The sequence below is a fragment of the Esox lucius genome, chromosome 2 (genome assembly GCF_011004845.1).
Source record: "Esox lucius isolate fEsoLuc1 chromosome 2, fEsoLuc1.pri, whole genome shotgun sequence".
NCBI classification, from domain to species: Eukaryota; Metazoa; Chordata; class Actinopteri; order Esociformes; family Esocidae; genus Esox; species Esox lucius.
In genome coordinates this window covers 39,212,660-39,233,446 of record NC_047570.1, presented here as the reverse complement: position 1 = coordinate 39,233,446, position 20,787 = coordinate 39,212,660, and the positions used below count along the sequence as shown (strand labels likewise).

Sequence of the window (20,787 nt, the reverse complement as noted above, 5' to 3'; positions counted from 1 at the left end):
TGTCAGCAACATGTTTCAAAAAGTTGAGACTGAGGCAACAAAAGACTGGAAAAGTTGTATAATCCTAAAAAAAAAAACTGGAATATCTGGAATATACCTGGAATATCAAACAACTAATTAGTCGAGTTGGCAACAGGTCAGTAATATGATTGGGAATTCGAATATCATTCCAGAGAGGATGTGTCTGTCAGAAGTGATGATGGGTTCATCACTGTGCGAAAGACTGCCTTGTCCCTTGCGTACAGAGATTTCTCCAGACTCTCTGAATCTTTTAATGACATTATGTACCATAATTGATGAGATCCTGAAACTTTCACTTTGATAAATGTTAATCTCAAATTGTTGCACTATTTGCCTGCGCAGTCTTTCAGAGTGGTGAACCTCCCCCCCATATTTACTTCTGACTGACTCATCCTCTCTGGAATACTCTTTTTAAACCCAGTCATGTTACTGAACTGTTGCCAATTAACCTAATTAGTTGTGAGATGGGCCATTTGTTTTTGTTTTTTAAACATTACACAACTTTTCCAGTCTTGTTGCCCCTATTCCAGCTTTTTTGAAACATGTTGCTGGCATCAAATTCAAAGTGGGCATATATTTTTCAAGAAACAATATCTCAGTGTCAACATTTGATATGTGGTCTTTGTACAATTTTCAATTTAATATAGGGATAAATGATTTGCTCATCATTTATTAGCATTTTACACAACATCCCAACATTTTGGAAACAGTTGTAATAGTATACATTTTACAATGTAAGATTATATATTTAACATTGTAAGAGTATATCCTTCACATTGTAATAGTATATCTTAACACTGTAATAGTATATATTTTACATTGTAAGAGTATATCCTTAACTTTGTAAGAGTATATCCTTTATATTGTAAGAGTAGATCCTTCACATAGTAAGATTATATCCTTCACATTGTAAGAGTATATCCTTTACATGTTAAGTGTATATCCTTTACAGTGTAAGCGTATATCCTATACATCCATCTAAATGATGGGGTTTGGCGAGTCTTGGAGCAGTATAGTGAAGCTGTTTAATTAGCAATTACCGGTTATCAGGTGTCCTGCATAGTTGTGTTGGGGGCAGATGGGGTATGTGTTTATTATGTTATTGACCAATGGCCTGATGGTCAAACAGTGGCATGTAAATACACAATCATTCACCAATAGCCTTGGGTCATATGACACCGAGGTTGATGTCGCTTGTTTATTTTACTCATAATAAATTCGTTTATTTATTAAGCGCTGAAATTAATTATATTATTTTTAGAGTAGCACGTTCTTTAACCGTCTTATTGAAAGGGATAGGCAGTTCACAACACAAAACAACATATACATTTTATTTTCTAAACGTAAAGACATCCAACAATTTTTCCGTGAAGGCAGGACGGGGTCATAAAGGTCTGTCTTGTTGGTGGATGGGACCGGCTAAAGAGCGGGCAATGTATAAACCGTAGAGTGGATAACTGAAACTTCTGCACCTCCCTCTTTTTTCAAAGAAAAGTAGCAGCAAAGAAGTGCAGCGGTCTTCGGGCGGTCTGTAGCGACTATCCAGGGATTTTACCGGAGCGTCTTTTATTCAACCCTATGACCATGAATGGAAGCCAAGGTATTAATTCAAATGATCCACGATAATTTTAAACAATTTAAATTGTCTGACACGCTCGTTTGAATAGTTGTTGCACCTCTAAATGACATATGTGTGATTTAAGTTACGCGCGCCTTTGACATAAATCTATTAACCATCTCAGTTTAAATGACATGTTCGAGCGACTGATTGATAGCCTTGTTGCGAGTTCTCAAACTTATTGGCTAAATGCTAAACTTTTCAAATGCTAAATGCAATTTATTCATTTTTCAAATCATGTTAGTACATTTCCATCCTAAAAATAGCTTTCCTAGAAAAAAGGTCGTATTCTAGGTAGGAAAATAAGTATTGTTTTTTATATCTGTAACATCTTTGCTTTAGGCTAATGGCGAATATATAAATTAATGTATGCTATTAAAATGAATTAAATAACAATGAATTAACGATATCCAGAGTTTTTACCAGGATATGCATTGTTAGTTGTGCACTGTTGGTGTATCATGATGACAAAGGCAACATTTATCTCCTGGTCATTAAAACGATGCTTACAAAAAGTATTTTTCGGAATCTTGTTCCGGAAGCATATTGAAGGTATGTATTTTCAGTACCTTCCCTTGACTCAGGCTGGCTCGGTCAGGACGACATGAGGGAGTAATCAGAAAGCAGCTGGACTGGGAGGAGAGAGATGTAGAGGGGAGAAAGGGACACTTAAAAGAGAAAGCGAGAGTCAGTGGAAGGAGGAATCCCTGACGACTTGTGGACCATGGGAATGACTGAGTGGTCACGGGTCATGGTGGAATGCTGCCACGGTTACTGAGTTTGTCATTAATTAAATAATATGTTTTTGTTAGCTTTCTGATAATATTCTAATACAAAGCTTTATTATTTTCTGTAGGGTATATGTGCAGGGTGCGGGTTTCTATGTGCTCAGACAAATGAGAGGAAAGCTTGGCAGTATTGTAGTCATGTTAAGAAAATTGAACATCTATTTAACACATCAACATTGCTATGACCTCTTTCCCTGTCTACCTCTCTGCCTTCGACTATCTGGAAAAAGTTGGTTTCACTGGCTCTGCTCTACACTGCTGGTATTACTGGCCCTGCTCTATCACACATCTAGACGCTGCTGGTTTTACTGGCCCTGCTCTATCACACATCTAGACGCTGCTGGTATTACTGGCCCTGCTCTATCACATCTATACACTGCTGGTATTACTGGCCCTGCTCTATCACACATCTAGATGCTGCTGGTATTACTGGCCCTGATCTATCACACATCTATACACTGCTGGTATTACTGGCCCTGCTCTATCACACATCTAGAAGCTGCTGGTATTACTGGCCCTGCTCTATCACACATCTAGACGCTGCTGGTATTACTGGCCCTGCTCTATCACACATCTAGATGCTGCTGGTATTACTGGCCCTGCTCTATCACACACATTGACGCTGCTGGTATTACTGGCCCTGCTCTATCACACATCTAGAAGCTGCTGGTATTACTGGCCCTGCTCTATCACACATCTAGACGCTGCTGGTATTACTGGCCCTGCTCTATCACACATCTAGATGCTGCTGGTATTACTGGCCCTGCTCTATCACACATCTAGATGCTGCTGGTATTACTGGGCCTGCTCTATCACACATCTAGACGCTGCTGGTATTACTGGGCCTGCTCTATCACACATCTAGATGCTGCTGGTATTACTGGCCCTGCTCTATCACACATCTAGATGCTGCTGGTATTACTGGCCCTGCTCTATCACACATCTAGATGCTGCTGGTATTACTGGCCCTGCTCTATCACACATCTAGATGCTGCTGGTATTACTGGCCCTGCTCTATCACACATCTAGATGCTGCTGGTATTACTGGCCCTGCTCTATCACACACATTGACGCTGCTGGTATTACTGGCCCTGCTCTATCACACATCTAGAAGCTGCTGGTATTACTGGCCCTGCTCTATCACACATCTAGACGCTGCTGGTATTACTGGCCCTGCTCTATCACACATCTAGATGCTGCTGGTATTACTGGCCCTGCTCTATCACACATCTAGATGCTGCTGGTATTACTGGGCCTGCTCTATCACACATCTAGACGCTGCTGGTATTACTGGGCCTGCTCTATCACACATCTAGATGCTGCTGGTATTACTGGCCCTGCTCTATCACACATCTAGATGCTGCTGGTATTACTGGCCCTGCTCTATCACACATCTAGATGCTGCTGGTATTACTGGCCCTGCTCTATCACACATCTAGATGCTGCTGGTATTACTGGCCCTGCTCTATCACACATCTGTAGACTGCTAGTTTTATAGGCCCTGCTATGTCACACATCTGCACTCTACTAGTTTTACTGGCCCTGTTCTATGACACACTGAGACACTGCTAGTTTTACTGGCCCTGCTCTCATATAGCTAGATGCTTTGGGTTTCATGATTGCTCTGAAGTACTGTTGCATGAGATTTGACTAATAGTTCCACAGGCACTCCCTGCCTGGATCCAGTCCATCGGCGATAAATCTTTTGGTTATGGGAATGTTTATTTAGCTGATCTAGTCCAGGAGTGATAAAACATGGGGTTTAAGGTGTTTCTTTAGCTCTTTTTAGTGACACTGAAACCTCACTGTGAGCCTTGCCTATTCAGCACAGTCTGAGGCTCAGATGGCAACCTAATCATAGAACACTGTAAGACATCACTATGTTGACCAGAACCCTGTAAGACATCACTATGTTGACCAGAACCCTGTAAGACATCACTATGTTGACCAGAACCCTGTAAGACATCACTATGTTGACCAGAACCCTGTAAGACATCAATATGTTAATCAGAACCCTGTAAGACATCACTATGTTGACCAGAACCCTGAAATACATCAATATGTTGACCAGAACCCTGTAAGACATCACTATATTAATCAGAACCATGTAAGACATCACTATATTAATCAGAACCCTGTAAGACATCACTATATTAATCAGAACCCTGAAATTCATCACTATATTAATCAGAACCCTGTAAGACATCACTATGTTGACCAGAACCCTGTAAGACATCAATATGTTAATCAGAACCCTGTAAGACATCACTATGTTGACCAGAACCCTGTAAGACATCACTATGTTGACCAGAACCCTGTAAGACATCAATATGTTAATCAGAACCCTGTAAGACATCACTATGTTGACCAGAACCCTGTAAGACATCAATATGTTAATCAGAACCCTGTAAGACATCACTATGTTGACCAGAACCCTGTAAGACATCACTATGTTGACCAGAACCCTGTAAGACATCAATATGTTTACCAGAACCCTGTAAGACATCAATATATTAATCAGAACCCTGTAAGACATGACTATGTTGACCAGAACCCTGTAAGACATCAATATATTAATCAGAACCCTGTAAGACATGACTATGTTGACCAGAACCCTGTAAGACATCAATATATTAATCAGAACCCTGTAAGACATCACTATGTTGACCAGAACCCTGAAATACATCAATATGTTGACCAGAACCCTGTAAGACATCACTATATTAATCAGAACCATGTAAGACATCACTATATTAATCAGAACCCTGTAAGACATCACTATATTAATCAGAACCCTGAAATTCATCACTATATTAATCAGAACCCTGTAAGACATCACTATGTTGACCAGAACCCTGAAATACATCATTATGTTGACCAGAACCCTGTAAGACATCAATACGACTGGATTGAATCCTGACCTTCTTTACAGATGTTGCATTTAGCATGGCCGTAATCCACAAATTATCCACCAAAGTGATAACTATGATAACTATGAACTGTAGGCGACTATGAGCCATGGGACTCTATGAGCCGTGGGACTCTATGAGCCATGGGCCACTATGAGCCGTGGGACTCTACTAGCCGTGGGCCACTGTGAGCCGTGGGACTCTGTGAGCCGTGGGACCCACTAGTATACAAGTGGTTTTACTGTTCATTGGTTCTTGGGTGTGGGATTGAATGGCCACCGCTTATATCTTTTCAAAAGATGTGGATTTGTCATCCACACAGACTGGGAGACTGAGGGACTCTGAGGGCCTGGGTGACTGGGAGGGCCTGGGTGTCTGGGATTACCTAAAAGACTGGGAGGGCATGGGAGTGCCTGGGAGTCTGGAAGGTCCTGGGAGGTCCTGAGAGACTGGGAGTGTCTGGGAGTCTGGAGTGCCTGTGAGTCTGGGAGACTGGGAGGACCTGGGAGACTGGGAGGTCCTGGGAGACTGAGAGGACCTGGAAGACTTGTCAGAATACAAAGAGGTCCTTGAAATAAACACAATTCAGAGAGCACAGGACCTCCAATTATGGAAAATATTCAACATTCAGCATGAGAAAGACCCAGAGCACATAGCCAAGAAAACACTGGAGTTGATTCCGGACAAGTCTGTGAATGTTCTGGAGTGGACAAGCCAAAGACCGGAATTTAAATGTATTTAAAATTTGTAGGAAAACCTGATGATTACAGTTCGCAGACACTCCCCATCAAATCTGACAGAGCTTGAAAGGATCTACAAGAAATAATAGGAGAAACTGCCCAAATCCAGGCATGGCAAACTGGTGGTGTATCCAAGAAGACTGTGAATGAAGGGTCTGTGCACATACAGTATGTACAGGAGATATTTCATTTAGATGTATTTTTATAAATTGGCTCAAATCTCTAAAACACAATCTGGTTTGAGAAGAATTGATTTGGGTAACATGTATCATTAGGGTGGCATTCTGGTTTAGTGCTCCCTCTCCTTTTTGAACTGTGAGCTGAGCTCAAATGTTCTATTTAATCCAAAACACATTTCACTTCAATCTCTTTCCATTTCCTTTGTTGTAGACATTGATTTATCTCTGTATTAATTCATTCAACTGAACTTATTTATTTGGTCTCTTTAAATTCTTTTGAACTACATTTCTAATCTACCCCAATGTTTTGATATGGTAAACTACTTTCTTTTAGATCACTTCTTTAATTATATATTTTTTAAACAAACCAGCAGAATAAACAGCATTGGACAGATAAATAACAATAGTTGCACATCACCTTCTCTGAGTTGTTCATTGACCTGTCTCACTGTCAGTGTTTTGTCACCACTTATTGCTGTGTGTGTGTCAGACTGACAGACTTAGGAAGGAGAACTAGACAAGGCTAGACTCACTGAAGATGGATGAGCCTGTGTGCACACATACACACACAGACACACACACAAACACACACATAGACACACACATACATACACACCTGCACATGCAATAACTATAGTAAAATAAACACCCTGTTGGCAGTAGGAGGGAGGTAAAAATAAAGTGTTTTCCTCTTCGTTTCATCTCACTTGATAAACTGTTCTTATGTCAGGGACTTTGTGAAATGACTAATAGCTGGATTTTTTGGGATACATTTAAACTCAATGTGTGTTAAACATTATCTGTGAAATTTGTGGTTTGGCTGCTTGAGGGCTGCCCTGTTTCTTGTTTTAAGAGCAACATGAAATGTAAGTTTTAGTTTCTGTGGGGTTACTATGGTCACCATGGGGTTACTATGGTTACTATGGTCACCATCGGGTTACTGTAGAGCAAATACAGTCTGTAACTTACACTTGCTTCCTTTGTTGTGTCCTGAATAACATCTTATATTACCTTTTAACACACTATTCCTTACTGCACTCTATTAGACCAAGTGACTCAACAGTAACCTACAATGTTACTGGTCTTCCCTCCCTTATCTCCCATATTAGACCAAGTGACTCAACAGTAACCTACAATGTTACTGGTCTTCCCTCCCTTATCTCCCATATTAGACCAAGTGACTCAACAGTAACCTACAATGTTACTGGTCTTCCCTCCCTTATCTCCCATATTAGACCAAGTGACTCAACAGTAACCTACAATGTTACTGGTCTTCCCTCCCTTATCTCCCATATTAGACCAAGTGACTCAACAGTAACCTACAATGTTACTGGTCTTCCCTCCCTTATCTCTCATATTAGACCAAGTGACTCAACAGTAACCTACAATGTTACTGGTCTTCCCTCCCTTATCTCCCATATTAGACCAAGTGACTCAACAGTAACCTACAATGTTACTGGTCTTCCCTCCCTTATCTCCCATATTAGACCAAGTGACTCAACAGTAACCTACAATGTTACTGGTCTTCCCTCCCTTATCTCTCATATTAGACCAAGTGACTCAACAGTAACCTACAATGTTACTGGTCTTCCCTCCCTTATCTCCCATATTAGACCAAGTGACTCAACAGTAACCTACAATGTTACTGGTCTTCCCTCCCTTATCTCCCATATTAGACCAAGTGACTCAACAGTAACCTACAATGTTACTGGTCTTCCCTCCCTTATCTCCCATATTAGACCAAGTGACTCAACAGTAACCTACAATGTTACTGGTCTTCCCTCCCTTATCTCCCATATTAGACCAAGTGACTCAACAGTAACCTACAATGTTACTGGTCTTCCCTCCCTTATCTCCCATATTAGACCAAGTGACTCAACAGTAACCTACAATGTTACTGGTCTTCCCTCCCTTATCTCCCATATTAGACCAAGTGACTCAACAGTAACCTACAATGTTACTGGTCTTCCCTCCCTTATCTCCCATATTAGACCAAGTGACTCAACAGTAACCTACAATGTTACTGGTCTTCCCTCCCTTATCTCCCATATTAGACCAAGTGACTCAACAGTAACCTACAATGTTACTGGTCTTCCCTCCCTTATCTCCCATATTAGACCAAGTGACTCAACAGTAACCTACAATGTTACTGGTCTTCCCTCCCTTATCTCCCATATTAGACCAAGTGACTCAACAGAAACCTACAATGTTACTGGTCTTCCCTCCCTTATCTCCCATATTAGACCAAGTGACTCAACAGTAACCTACAATGTTACTGGTCTTCCCTCCCTTATCTCCCATATTAGACCAAGTGACTCAACAGTAACCTACAATGTTACTGGTCTTCCCTCCCTTATCTCTCATCCTTTTCTGTCCTCACCTCTTCTATTCTCCTTTCTTCTCCTTTGCTTTTCTTTCCTCTTCTCTCTTCTCTCTTCGTCTATTTTCCTCCATCATTCTACTCCTCTCTCTTAAGGTGATCTTCTCTATAGAAGAATGTCATTTCTGTAATCAACTGCCAACAATTATAAGAATGACCCAAAAAAGACAAAACAAATAATGTTGATTATTGTCTGTTGTCAAATGTAATGGGATGTTTTTGTATTATCTGATGGGATGGGAATTGCAATGTTTCTTAGAGAAATATACTCAGAATTTCTATTAAGAAAGGAGGCAATCAGACGGTTCTGGAGTTCAAACTTTCCAGGAGATATTGGGTACTAACTTCATGTCTACCATGAATTATCAGGTACTAACATCACCTCTACCAGGAGTTATCGGGTACTAACATCATCTCTACAAGGAGTTATCAGATACTAACATCATTTCTACCAGGAGTTATCGGGTACTAACATCATCTCTACCAGGAATTATCAGGTACTAACATCATCTCTACCAGGAATTATCGGGTACTAACATCATCTCTACCAGGAATTATCAGGTACTAACATCACCTCTACCAGGAGTTATCAGGTACTAACATCATGTCTACCAGGAATTATCAGGTACTAACATCATGTCTACCAGGAATGATCAGGTACTAACATCATCTCTACCAGGAGTTATCGGGTACTAACATCATCTCTACCAGGAGTTATCAGGTACTAACATCAATTCCACCAGGAGTTATCGGGTACTAACATCATCTCTACCAGGAGTTAACAGGTACTAACATCAATTCCACCAGGAGTTATCGGGTACTAACATCATCTCTTCCAGGAGTTATCCGGTACTAACATCAATTCCACCAGGAGTTATCGGGTACTAAAACTGTCTTTACCAGGAGTTTTAAGGTTCAAGACACCGTCTTTGCCAGGGGTTCTAGGGTTCTAGACACTGTCTCTACCATGAGTTATAGGGTTCTAGGGCAGCCAAAAGAGGCATTGATGATGGCATTTCATTGTCAACTTTATTAACTATTTTTGTTGATAGTGTCAGCATATCTATCCATTTATTATACAGTTAGGTCTGGAAATAATTGGCTACTGACTTAAGTTTAGTAATTTTGGCTGTTTACCAAAATATATTGAAGTTACAGATAAATAATGAATAAAGTGCAGTCTCTCAGCTTTAATTTAAAGGTATTCACATCCAATTTGGAGGAAGGGTTTAGGAATTACAGTTCTTCACTGGTCCTAACCTCTCTGTCACTCTGTCTAGACTGGTCCTAACCTCTCTGTCACTCTGTCTAGACTGGTCCTAACCTCTCTGTCTGTCTGTCTAGACTGGTCCTAACCTCTCTGTCACTCTGTTTAGACTGGTCCTAACCACTCTGTCTGTCTGTCTAGACTGGTCCTAACCTCTCTGTCTGTCTGTCTAGACTGGTCCTAACCTCTCTGTCACTCTGTTTAGACTGGTCCTAACCACTCTGTCTGTCTGTCTAGACTGGTCCTAACCTCTCTGTCTGTCTGTCTAGACTGGTCCTAACCTCTCTGTCACTCTGTCTAGACTGGTCCTAACCACTCTGTCTGTCTGTTTATACTGGTCCTAACCTCTCTGTCACTCTGTTTAGACTGGTCCTAACCACTCTGTCTGTCTGTCTAGACTGGTCCTAACCTCTCTGTCTGTCTGTCTGTCTAGACTGGTCCTAACCACTCTGTCTGTCTAGACTGGTCCTAACCACTCTGTCTGTCTGTCTGTCTAGACTGGTGGTAATTCCTAAGAACAGCAATCAAAAGTACCCAGATCCTCGAGGAGAACTACAAAACCAAACGTCAAAAGGCTGTGGAACAACTTTGTCTTGACGGGGTAACCAATCGTGTGTCATGATGACTGGGCCCCCACCAGGGCAGACGGTCCTCCTCCTGCTGCTTCTTAGGGCCAGCAGCGGGGGCTGTCAGAAGGACTGCACAGGAGTAGACTGCCCTGAGCTGGTTAACTGCCTGGAGGAGAGGCTGGAGGCAGGGGCTTGCTGCACCACCTGTCTCCAGAAGGGCTGCACCTGTGAGGGTTACCAGTACTACGACTGTGTCCACGCTGGCTTCAACAACGGGAAGGTCCCTGAGGGGCAGTCCTACTTCGTGGACTTCGGAAGCACTGAGTGTTTGTGTCCAGTGGGCGGCGGTCGTATCGGTTGTCACTTCATGCCGTGTCCTGAAGTCCCTCCGAACTGCGTGGAGGTGTCGGAGCCGGCCGACGGCTGTGTCACCTGCCAGCGCATCGGATGTGTCCATGACAACAAGAAGTATGAGGCTGGACACTCCTTCCACCTGGAGGCTTGTCAGGTCTGTGTATTTCTGTCTGTGAATTATTGTCTGTGACTGTCTATCTTTGTCAGTTTTTATTCCTCAAAGCCCTGGAGATGTACTTCATTGACAAATGTGAATTTCTTCAATTAACACATAATGAAGTAACTAAGGTGCCATTAAAATGTTCTAACAGTGTTCTGTGAATTGTTTTGACAGCGTTCTGTAAATTATTGTAAAATTGTAGTGTAACATTTTCTAACAGTGTTCTGTGAAATGTTCTAACAGTGTCCTTTAAAATATTCTAACAGCGTTATGCAATGTTCTAAAGGCGTTTTACTGTTTTTCCAGGTCTGTCATTGTCCAACAGACGGGGGACAGATGATTTGCTACCCCGTCCCTGATTGTGTCCGCAGCAACTCCAATGCCCTCCACAAATCCATGCCTGCCACCCCCATAAACAACAAACCGGATGGTCAGCCTAGACGCCCCATCCGTCCACTTACACACCCGGATAGAGCTCAGGACAGACCCCCTACAGGTCTTCACCCGGATAGAGCTCAGGACAGACGCCCTACAGGTCTTCACCCGGATAGAGCTCAGGACAGACCCCCTACAGGTCTTCACCCAGATAGAGCTCAGGACCGACGCCCCACAGGTCTTCACCCGGATAGAGCTCAGGACAGACGCCCCACAGGTCTTCACCCAGATAGAGCTCAGGACAGACCCCCTACAGGTCTTCACCCAGATAGAGCTCAGGACCGACGCCCCACAGGTCTTCACCCGGATAGAGCTCAGGACAGACCCCCTACAGGTCTTCACCCGGATAGAGCTCAGGACAGACGCCCCACAGGTCTTCACCCAGATAGAGCTCAGGACAGACGCCCCACAGGTCTTCACCCGGATAGAGCTCAGGACAGACCCCCTACAGGTCTTCACCCGGATAGAGCTCAGGACAGACCCCCAACAGGTCTTCATCTGGAAAGCTCAGAAGACAGACAACCCATCGGTATTGATCCGTATATCTCAGAGGACAACCTGAACAGGGTAGTTAGAGAAAGAAAGGTTATGCCTCCTGTTCATCCCTATAGCTCTCAGGACAAGCCACCCAGACTTCTTATATTCAGAGAGACTGAGCAAGACAGATCCTCCTACAACCGTCCTCCGTTCTCCTTTAATGGTCCTGACGTCCCTCCATCATTCAGCAGTCCGGAGCTCCCCCCATTCCCCTTCAATGCCCCAGTCCCCCCAGGCCCCCTCCCCAAACCCTACCTGCCCGTGTTCAAACCAGACAGACACATGGATGAGGACATGGATGAAGAATATGACTACGCTCCTGCAGACACAGCTGAACCTCCTGTGGATGATGTGACCTCTCCAACACAGTCCTCTGTAACCTCTGTGTCCTACTTTGGGACGAAAGCTCCACTGCCGCGATATGGGGGCCACGAGAGGGGGTATGACAGGGGCTATGATAAGCCGTATGATAGGTCTGTTAGTCAACATGGAAACAGGGGTTATGATAGCAAAGGCAAGGAGGAGCTGAAGGAGAGATATGGGGTCCTTGAGACCACCACAGATACTATTAAACACATAGACTGGTCTACAGAGGCAAACAGGCTTGGGCAGACAGACAGTCTAGGGAAGACGGACAGGTCCACAAAGATATACAGGATGAGGGTGGCAGAGAAAGACAGGGTAAAGCAGACAGACAAGGTTGGACTTATTGACAGCCTAGGATGGACAGACAGTTCTGAGAAAAAGAGGTTTGGAGAGACAGACAGTCCAGAATATCAAACCACCTTCAGTCAGCTTGAAGACACCGCAGTTGAGACAGCTACCACCCGCAGTACCAGCTCAAACCTGCAGGACGCCACATCTAGTTCTTCCTGGAAGAGACCCTCAGAAAGCCAGAAACCCCCTCACCTGCAGGAAGCTGGGGATTTGGACGATTGGGACACTTGGGAAAGAAGGATGGATGAGGAGGAAGAGGGGGGCGAAGAGGAGGAGGAGGAGAAAGACGTTCTTTTGGAGAGTACCACCTCACCTGGGTGGCAAGATTTGGATAAACAGGGGATGACGTTACGGGAGGAAATAGAGAGTAAGAAAGTAGAAGAACAGAGGAGAGAGGAAAATAAAGAGAAGACTACACCTAGTAACCATGTGAAAGCTGCGGTTATCAGAGAACCAGGAAGTCACAAGGCTTCAGTAGAATACAGTACTACATCCCCCAGAATTCATGAGGAACACACATTTAGAAATACTACCCCCGGACAGCCTGGCCACCAGAGCATTTCTGCTACTACATCCCCCAGAGTACATCAGGACCACACCAGTGGTACAAAGCCTCTTCACTACATGACCCAGAAGCCGTACCATACTACCCCTAGAGAACCTAAGCCCATGGAGGACCAAACTACATATTTCAGACTGCCAGATCACAAAAATCATATAACAACATATCCCAGACCGCTTGACCACCAACCCATCAGAACTACAACTCCCAGAGAACCTGAGGTCATCACAGACAGAACAACAACCTCAAGACAAGCTGAACACCACAATCTCAACACAAACCCTGATCACAATACCCTGACCAGGATCCTAGGCTCTCATGCAATTAGAACTACAACTCCCAGAGTGCCTGAACACCACTCAACCCAAATGAAGCCTGACAACCATACCCTGATTGGACAGTCCGAGGCTCATCACCCAGCCTCCAGGCCTCCACATAACCACAATATCCCCCTGAGAGTGAGATTCAGTGCAACCAGCCAGCCTCTTCTCAGGGTGTCAGCTGACCTAGGGAAGGAAGAGGAGAGGGAATCTTTTCCAGTCTTTCACTCTAAGACTCAGAAGGGTGAGTAAAGTGTCGATTTCTCATCCTGAAAGTTATTTAGTAGTGATGTAACAATTCACTGATACGCATCAATCCAGAGTTTGATTTATATACATTATTGCGGGATCCCAATGAATCCCTTTTGAGTGGGGGTGAAATCTGAAGTTGTATCCCAAGTCCCTTTTGCCCAAGTCAAGTCACAAGTCCATTTGTCTAACTTAAAGTTAGTGGCAGTAGTTCCCAGGGGGCATGTTTACTTCGCCAAACAAAACATAAACTATTGTGAAACTGAAAAACATTGTTTAGCCGAATGGATACACCCCAGGCCCAGGTAGTTACATGAGAGAAAAAGGTATGGCCTAAACTTGTGGTTATTGTTCTTCAATGTCTTCAATGAGTGTTCAGGATCAAGATGACAAAATCAAAGACAGCCTACCAAGACAACACAGATGAAGGGGATGGAGTACGCAGCCCTGGGGGGCTCCGGTGCTCAGGGTCAGTGCAAAGGAGGTTAGGTTGCCCCTTCTCACCACCTGGGGTTGACTCATCAGGATTGCAAAGGGAGGTGTTAAGTCCCAGGGTCCTGAACTCAGGAACGAGCTTAGTGGGCACATAGTGTTGAATGCTGAGCTGTAGTCCACAAACCTTGTTTCAGGTGGAAGAGGGCGGTGTGTGTAGTTAGGGTGTTGGCATTGTCTGTAGATTCATTGGGGCGGTATGCGAATTGAAAGGAGTCCAAGTTGTCAGGAAAGGTAGAGCAGATGTGTGTTCTGACCAGCCACTCGAAGCACTTCATGATGGTGGAGGTCAGTGCTTTCAGGCAGATGATGGAAGTCATTCAGGCAGATGATGGAATATTTCTTTGGTACAGGGACAATGGTGGTCTGTTTGAAGCAGATGGGGACTACAGACAGAGACAGGGAGAGGTTGAATATAGGGGTGAAAACCTCCACTAGTTGGTCAGTGCACCCCTGAGGACACGGCCTGGAATGCCCTCTGGCCCTGTTGACTTCCAAGGGTTCACTCTTTTCAAAGCTCTCCTCACGTCAGCCATGGCTAGGGACAGAGTGCAGGTGTCCTGGTCCTCGGCAAGCCTTCCACCAGGAATGGTGTCAGTCGCCTCAAACCATGCACAGAATGTTTGAGCTCGTTGGGAAGAGAGAAGGCAGGGTGGGCATGAATACTCATCGCTGTTTTGTAACAGGTAGAGTCAAACACCATCTTTTGTGTCAGTGATCAGAAACAGACACAGACTCTAACACTATCTCTTGTGTCAGTGATCAGTAACAGGTACAGAGTCAAACACCATCTTTTGTGTCAGTGATCAGAAACAGACACAGACTCTAACACTATCTGTTGTGTCAGTGATCAGTAACAGGTACAGAGTCCAACACTATCTGTTATGTCAGTGATCAGTAACAGATACAGTGGTGGTTTTAAACTGTTTTCCAGAATTTGGTAGCTAACGTATTCCATTACAGGTAGCTAGCATATTTACATAGTAATCTGCTTTTGCTTTTCTAATAGGTTTGATAAATAAGCTTCTTAATGTCATCAAAGTCTGCAAGTCCTAGCTAAAAGTTGATTTTCTATTCTTTGGCCTGTATGAATAGCATCAGATATTTCAGAATGACATCAGGGATTGTATCTGTTCTTGACTCTTATCCTCATAGAACAGGCATGCGTATCTGCTATAGAGGTAAAAACAATACTGTGGAGCTGCTTTGGCCCCTGAAATGGCTGAATGCACTCGAAGTCACTTTGGGAGAGGTCTTGTTAAAAAGCTTATTGGTTAACAATTCAAAAATTTATTTTAGTGATAAAATGTGGTTTGGCCTTCAGAAATCTGACATCTCCAATTTATACAATTGGGGATTGGCCACTGATATCTAGCGGAAACACCTTGCCATATAATTTTCTGGAACAGGTCAGTTATAGTTCTGCACTTTTTGGGAGTTTTGTAAGTCCACTTCTAGTGGTTCATCCTCATTTAAATCTCTCTTTCAGCCTAGCCACATACTCCTCCCAACTTTATCTTCCCTCAACTTCATCTTCCCTCAGTTTCATCTTCCTCTTTCTTAAAAAGGGTTATTGACAGGTTGATGACATGTACACCTCTTTCTCTCAGCCTATGGAGTTGACTGGTGCGCTGGTACCTGAAACAGAACTCAGTTAAGCACCAATGTCTCTCAATGTGAAATTACTGGTCCCCTTGGCCTCATCTCCTCCTCCCTTCTCTTGACTATCTCTGGACACCTTCAGTTACTTATTTCAGTTATTCCTGGCGATTGGCTGCTTTCACATTGACTTTAAGTTGGCCTGTGTTGCTCACATCCTCCATTTTGTCTTAATTTTCTAAAACAATTAAGTGTGATCTCTGACCAACTCTCATGTCATCTATTTTAGACTGATATTGCCATCCTCCCAGAACTATCCACTTTTCTAATCCTCCCAGATCTATCCACTTTTCTAATCCTCCCAGATCTATCCACTTTCCTAATCCTCCCAGATCTATCCACTTTCTTCATCCTCCCATATCTTTCCACTTTCTTCATCCTCCCATATCTTTCCACTTTCCTCATCCTCCCAGATCTATCCACTGCATTCAATACTATGAACTATCAGATCCTCTCAGGCTCAACACTCTCTTGGATGTCATCCCACTTGGCAGGCTGCTCATACCAGGTGAAGTGGAGAGGATCTGTGTCTGTTCCATGTTCTCTCACAACTGTTGTCCCACAGGACTCTGTTTCAGACCCTCCTCTTCTTTCTACACACCAAGTCACTTGGCTCTGTCAAGTCCTCACATGGTCTCTCCTATAATTCATTTGCGGATTACATTTTTATAGGGCCTACATAGGGATATAGAGAATTGATTAGTACACTATGCCTTAAGTTCTGGTCTAAAGAAATTGAGTACATAAGGAATAGGACTGCATTTGGGACACAGCCCTGGGAACATTCTTGTCAGGGTGATATTTATCATCTATTACATCACCCACTGTTTTAAGTGATGGAAGTCTGTCACTGGACTGAATAAGGTTGATTATAAATATCTGAGCTTGTTTTGTCAGAGTGTCATATAAAGGATGCCTCGTCTCAGTGTTGTCAGAACCAACCAGATGATGTAATTACTCAGTACTGTCATAACAGAGCAGATTGTGTTATTATACAGTTAGAACTGTTAGAACAGACCGAATGATAATGTTATTACATAGTACTGCCAGAATTGACTAGAATCAAGTAATTACTGAGATCTGTCAGAATGAACGGCCAACTAGAAAATAATATTAATATCAAGTATGCTCCATGCATGGCTATATTCTCTCAAAAGGTAATCCACTAATCCTTAATTCTAGAGTAGGTAAGGTCAGTCATGGGCTAGCTATTGTCAGTAGAATTTTAGAGTAGGTAAGGTCACTCGTGGACTAGCTACCATCAATACAATTCTTGAGTAGGCAATGTCCGTCGTGGGCTAGCTACTGTCAATACAGTTTTAGTGTCGGTAAGGTCAGTCGTGGAGTAGTTACTGTCAACACACTTCTATAGTAGGTAAGGTCAGTCATGGGCTAGCTACTGTCAATACAATTCTAGAGTAGGTAAGGTCAGTCGGGGGCTAGCTACTGTCAATAAAACTCTAGAGCAGGTAAGGTTAGTCATGGGCTAGCTACTGTCAATACAATTCTAGAGTAGGTAAGGTCAGTCACGGGCTAGCTACTGTCAGTAGAATATTAGAGAAGGTAATGTCAGTCACAGGCTAGCTACTGCCAGTAGAATTTTAGAGTAGGTTAGGTCAGTCACAGGCTAGCTACTGTCAGTAGAATATTAGAGAAGGTTTGGTCAGTCCCGCGCTAGCTACTGTCAGTAGAATTTTACAGTAGGTTAGGTCAGTCACGGCTAGCTACTGTCAGTAGAATATTAGAGTAGGTTAGGTCAGTCACAGGCTAGCTACTGTCAGTAGAATATTAGAGTAGGTAAGGTCAGTCACGGGCTAGCTACTGTCAGTAGAATATTAGAGTAGGTTAGGTCAGTCATGGGCTAACTACTGTCAGTAGAGTTCTACCCTGAAACACTCTGTCTGGCTCCACCTAAAACAGAATCAGTCTCAACCTTACAGAGTTTGATTTGTGTTGAGTCTAACAGGGTCTGATATATTGTTGGTTTGACTGCGTTTGAGGAAATCGCTGATATATTCTTTATGTAGTTGGTCAAACTATTAGTGCTACTCCATGAATTGTAATCTGGTGTCGGTGCAGGTTGGCATTTTAGCAGCCCAACCATTCTAGTCAGCAGTATGTGGCCACACACAAGTGCAGCTTAAAGGGAACATTGCTTCCATGTGTAGATCCCCAGGAACATTCAATAGCCAGCTTGGATCTGGACAGCTTCCAACCAAAGCAAATGTCTGGTACATTCTCACTGTCCAATAAATTCAAAATGCACATGTTTCTGGATAGACCCATTGCTGGATGTTAGATGTGGTGTTGGGAGGAGGTTAACAGTTAAGATCATAGTCAATATATCAGATAACTATATCAGATAACTCTACATAAGACAGTTAATAATAGTGCTTGTGAAACTAAATGTAAAGGATACAGACTTGTGTGCTTCATGTCTTTGAGATGTGTTAGTGTTGTTGTGGGTGATCTTCTCTATCAGTAAGGCCCAAGACATGGAACCAGTAGAGATACTTCAAAACATCACTAATGACAAACCAAGACATACAGAACCAGGAGAGATACTTCAAACATCTCTAATGACAAACCAAGACATAGGAACATAGATACAGACCTGGTGAACATACAAACAGACCTGGTGAACATAGAGAAAGACCTGGTGAACAAAAAGATAGATCTGGTGAACAAAAAGATAGACCTGGTGAATATAGAGACAGACCTGGTAAACATTGAGACAGACCTGGTAAACATAAAGATAGACCCGGTGAATATAGAAACAGACCTGGTGAACATAAAGACAGACCTGGTGAATATAGAAACAGACCTGGTGAACATAAAGATAGACCTGGTGAATATAGAAACAGACCTGGTGAACATAAAGATAGACCTGGTGAATATAGAGATAGATCTGGTGAACATCGAGACAAACCTGGTGAATATAGAGACAGACCAGTTCAATATATAGACAGACCTGGTGAACAAAAAGATAGACCTGGTGAACAAAAAGATAGACCTGGTGAATATAGAAACAGACCTGGTGAACAAAAAGATAGACCTGGTGAACAAAAAGATAGACCTGGTGAATATAGAGACAGACCTGGTGAATATAGAAACAGACCTGGTGAACATCAAGACAGACCTGGTGAATATAGAAACAGACCTGGTAAACATAAAGATAGACCTGGTGAATATAGAAATAGATCTGGTGAACATTGAGACAGACCTGGTGAATATAGAGACAGACCTGGTGAACATCGAGACAAACCTGGCGAATATAGAGACAGACCAGTTCAATATATAGACAGACCTGGTAAACATAAAGACAGAGCTGGTGAACATAAAGATAGACCTGGTGAACAAAAAGATAGACCTGGTGAATATAGAAATAGACCTGGTGAACATCAAGACAGACCTGGTGAATATAGAAACAGACCTGGTGAATATAGAGACAGACCTGGTGAATATAGAGATAGACCTGGTGAACAAATAGATAGACCTGGTGAATATAGAGACAGACCTGGTGAATATAGAAACAGACCTGGTGAACATCAAGACAGACCTGGTGAATATAGAAACAGACCTGGTAAACATAAAGATAGACCTGGTGAATATAGAAATTGATCTGGTGAACATTGAGACAGACCTGGTGAATATAGAGACAGACCTGGTGAACATCAAGACAAACCTGGTGAATATAGAGACAGACCAGTTCAATATATAGACAGACCTGGTAAACATAAAGACAGACCTGGTGAACATAAAGATAGACCTGGTGAACATAGAAACAGACCTAGTGAATATAGAGACAGACCAGTTCAATATATAGACAGACCTGGTAAACATAAAGACAGACCTGGTGAACATAAAGATAGACCTGGTGAACATAGAAACAGACCTGGTGAATATAGAGACAGACCAGTTCAATATATAGACAGACCTGGTAAACATAAAGACAGACCTGGTGAACATAGAAATAGACCTGGTGAACATAAAGACAGACCTGATGAATATAGAGATAGACCTGGTGAACATATAAACAGACCTGGTGAACGTAGAGAGATCTGAGTGTGTTGGTGTGAATACTGAAGTATACTCTTAGCATGTTGTGTTTGGTTAGCATGTTGTTTATCAGTCTTTATTGGGAGACCTGCAAAGAACTTGATGACCTTGACTTTGTTATTTTACCATTTTAATCAGCCTTGGGGTTGAGTCATATGTAATTGCTAAATATTCTACCTGTGAACATGTTATTGTGTTGCTGAACACATTGAGAACAGACAGAAATTACTGTCTCCCAGATGGCGGCTAACGACACCAGCTCCCATCATGCTCCCATTGTTTCAGCTGTGGGGGTTTTCTGCAGTGAAGAACACCCTTGGCAGCTGAAAGCCTAGCTGGTCTTTTGTCAGCCTAAATTTTTCCCTTTGTTTATATGCGTGGATGGCAAGAACGCTGGCTGAGATATGTGAGGGGTGATTGGAAGAGGAGATTCATAGCGATTCCCTGAGCTAAAGCAGCCATCTCCTGTTCTCATGCCGACAGTGTATCAGCCCGTCCCAAGTGGACAGGAATGCTTGTCTATTTGTGCTTCAGTGAATCCTTGTGGCAGGTCAGGGTGCCTGCGTGCTCAATCATAATGCATACTTCTTGGTGAAGAAATGGCTAGGCTGGGATATATTTCTGAAGATTAGTTTGGGTGGATTGAAATATATAGGGGAGATTGGGGTACAGGATAGACTGGGTTAGATTAGAAGAGATTTGGGTAGATTTGGAGATTAGGGGAGACATTCTTCTCTAAATAGTGTACCCTATTATGAGTCAGCATCTGTCT

The 20,787-nt window shown here is 42.9% G+C and overlaps 1 protein-coding gene across 2 annotated transcripts in view; it reads left to right on the top strand.

The window, feature by feature from the left end:
- Positions 1–20,787, top strand: part of fbln2 (fibulin 2) — a 77,441-nt gene that overhangs the window by 676 nt on the left and 55,978 nt on the right. Inside the window, exons 2-4 of one of the 2 annotated variants that reach the window (XM_029125757.2) lie at positions 1,512–1,621; positions 10,400–10,979; positions 11,292–13,800. In XM_029125757.2, the coding sequence (XP_028981590.2) occupies positions 10,521–10,979; positions 11,292–13,800 (2,968 nt within the window). In that variant the 5' untranslated portion in view covers positions 1,512–1,621; positions 10,400–10,520. The remainder of the gene's footprint in view (positions 1–1,511; positions 1,622–10,399; positions 10,980–11,291; positions 13,801–20,787) is intronic. The other variant, XM_034286764.1, reaches the window with a different exon arrangement.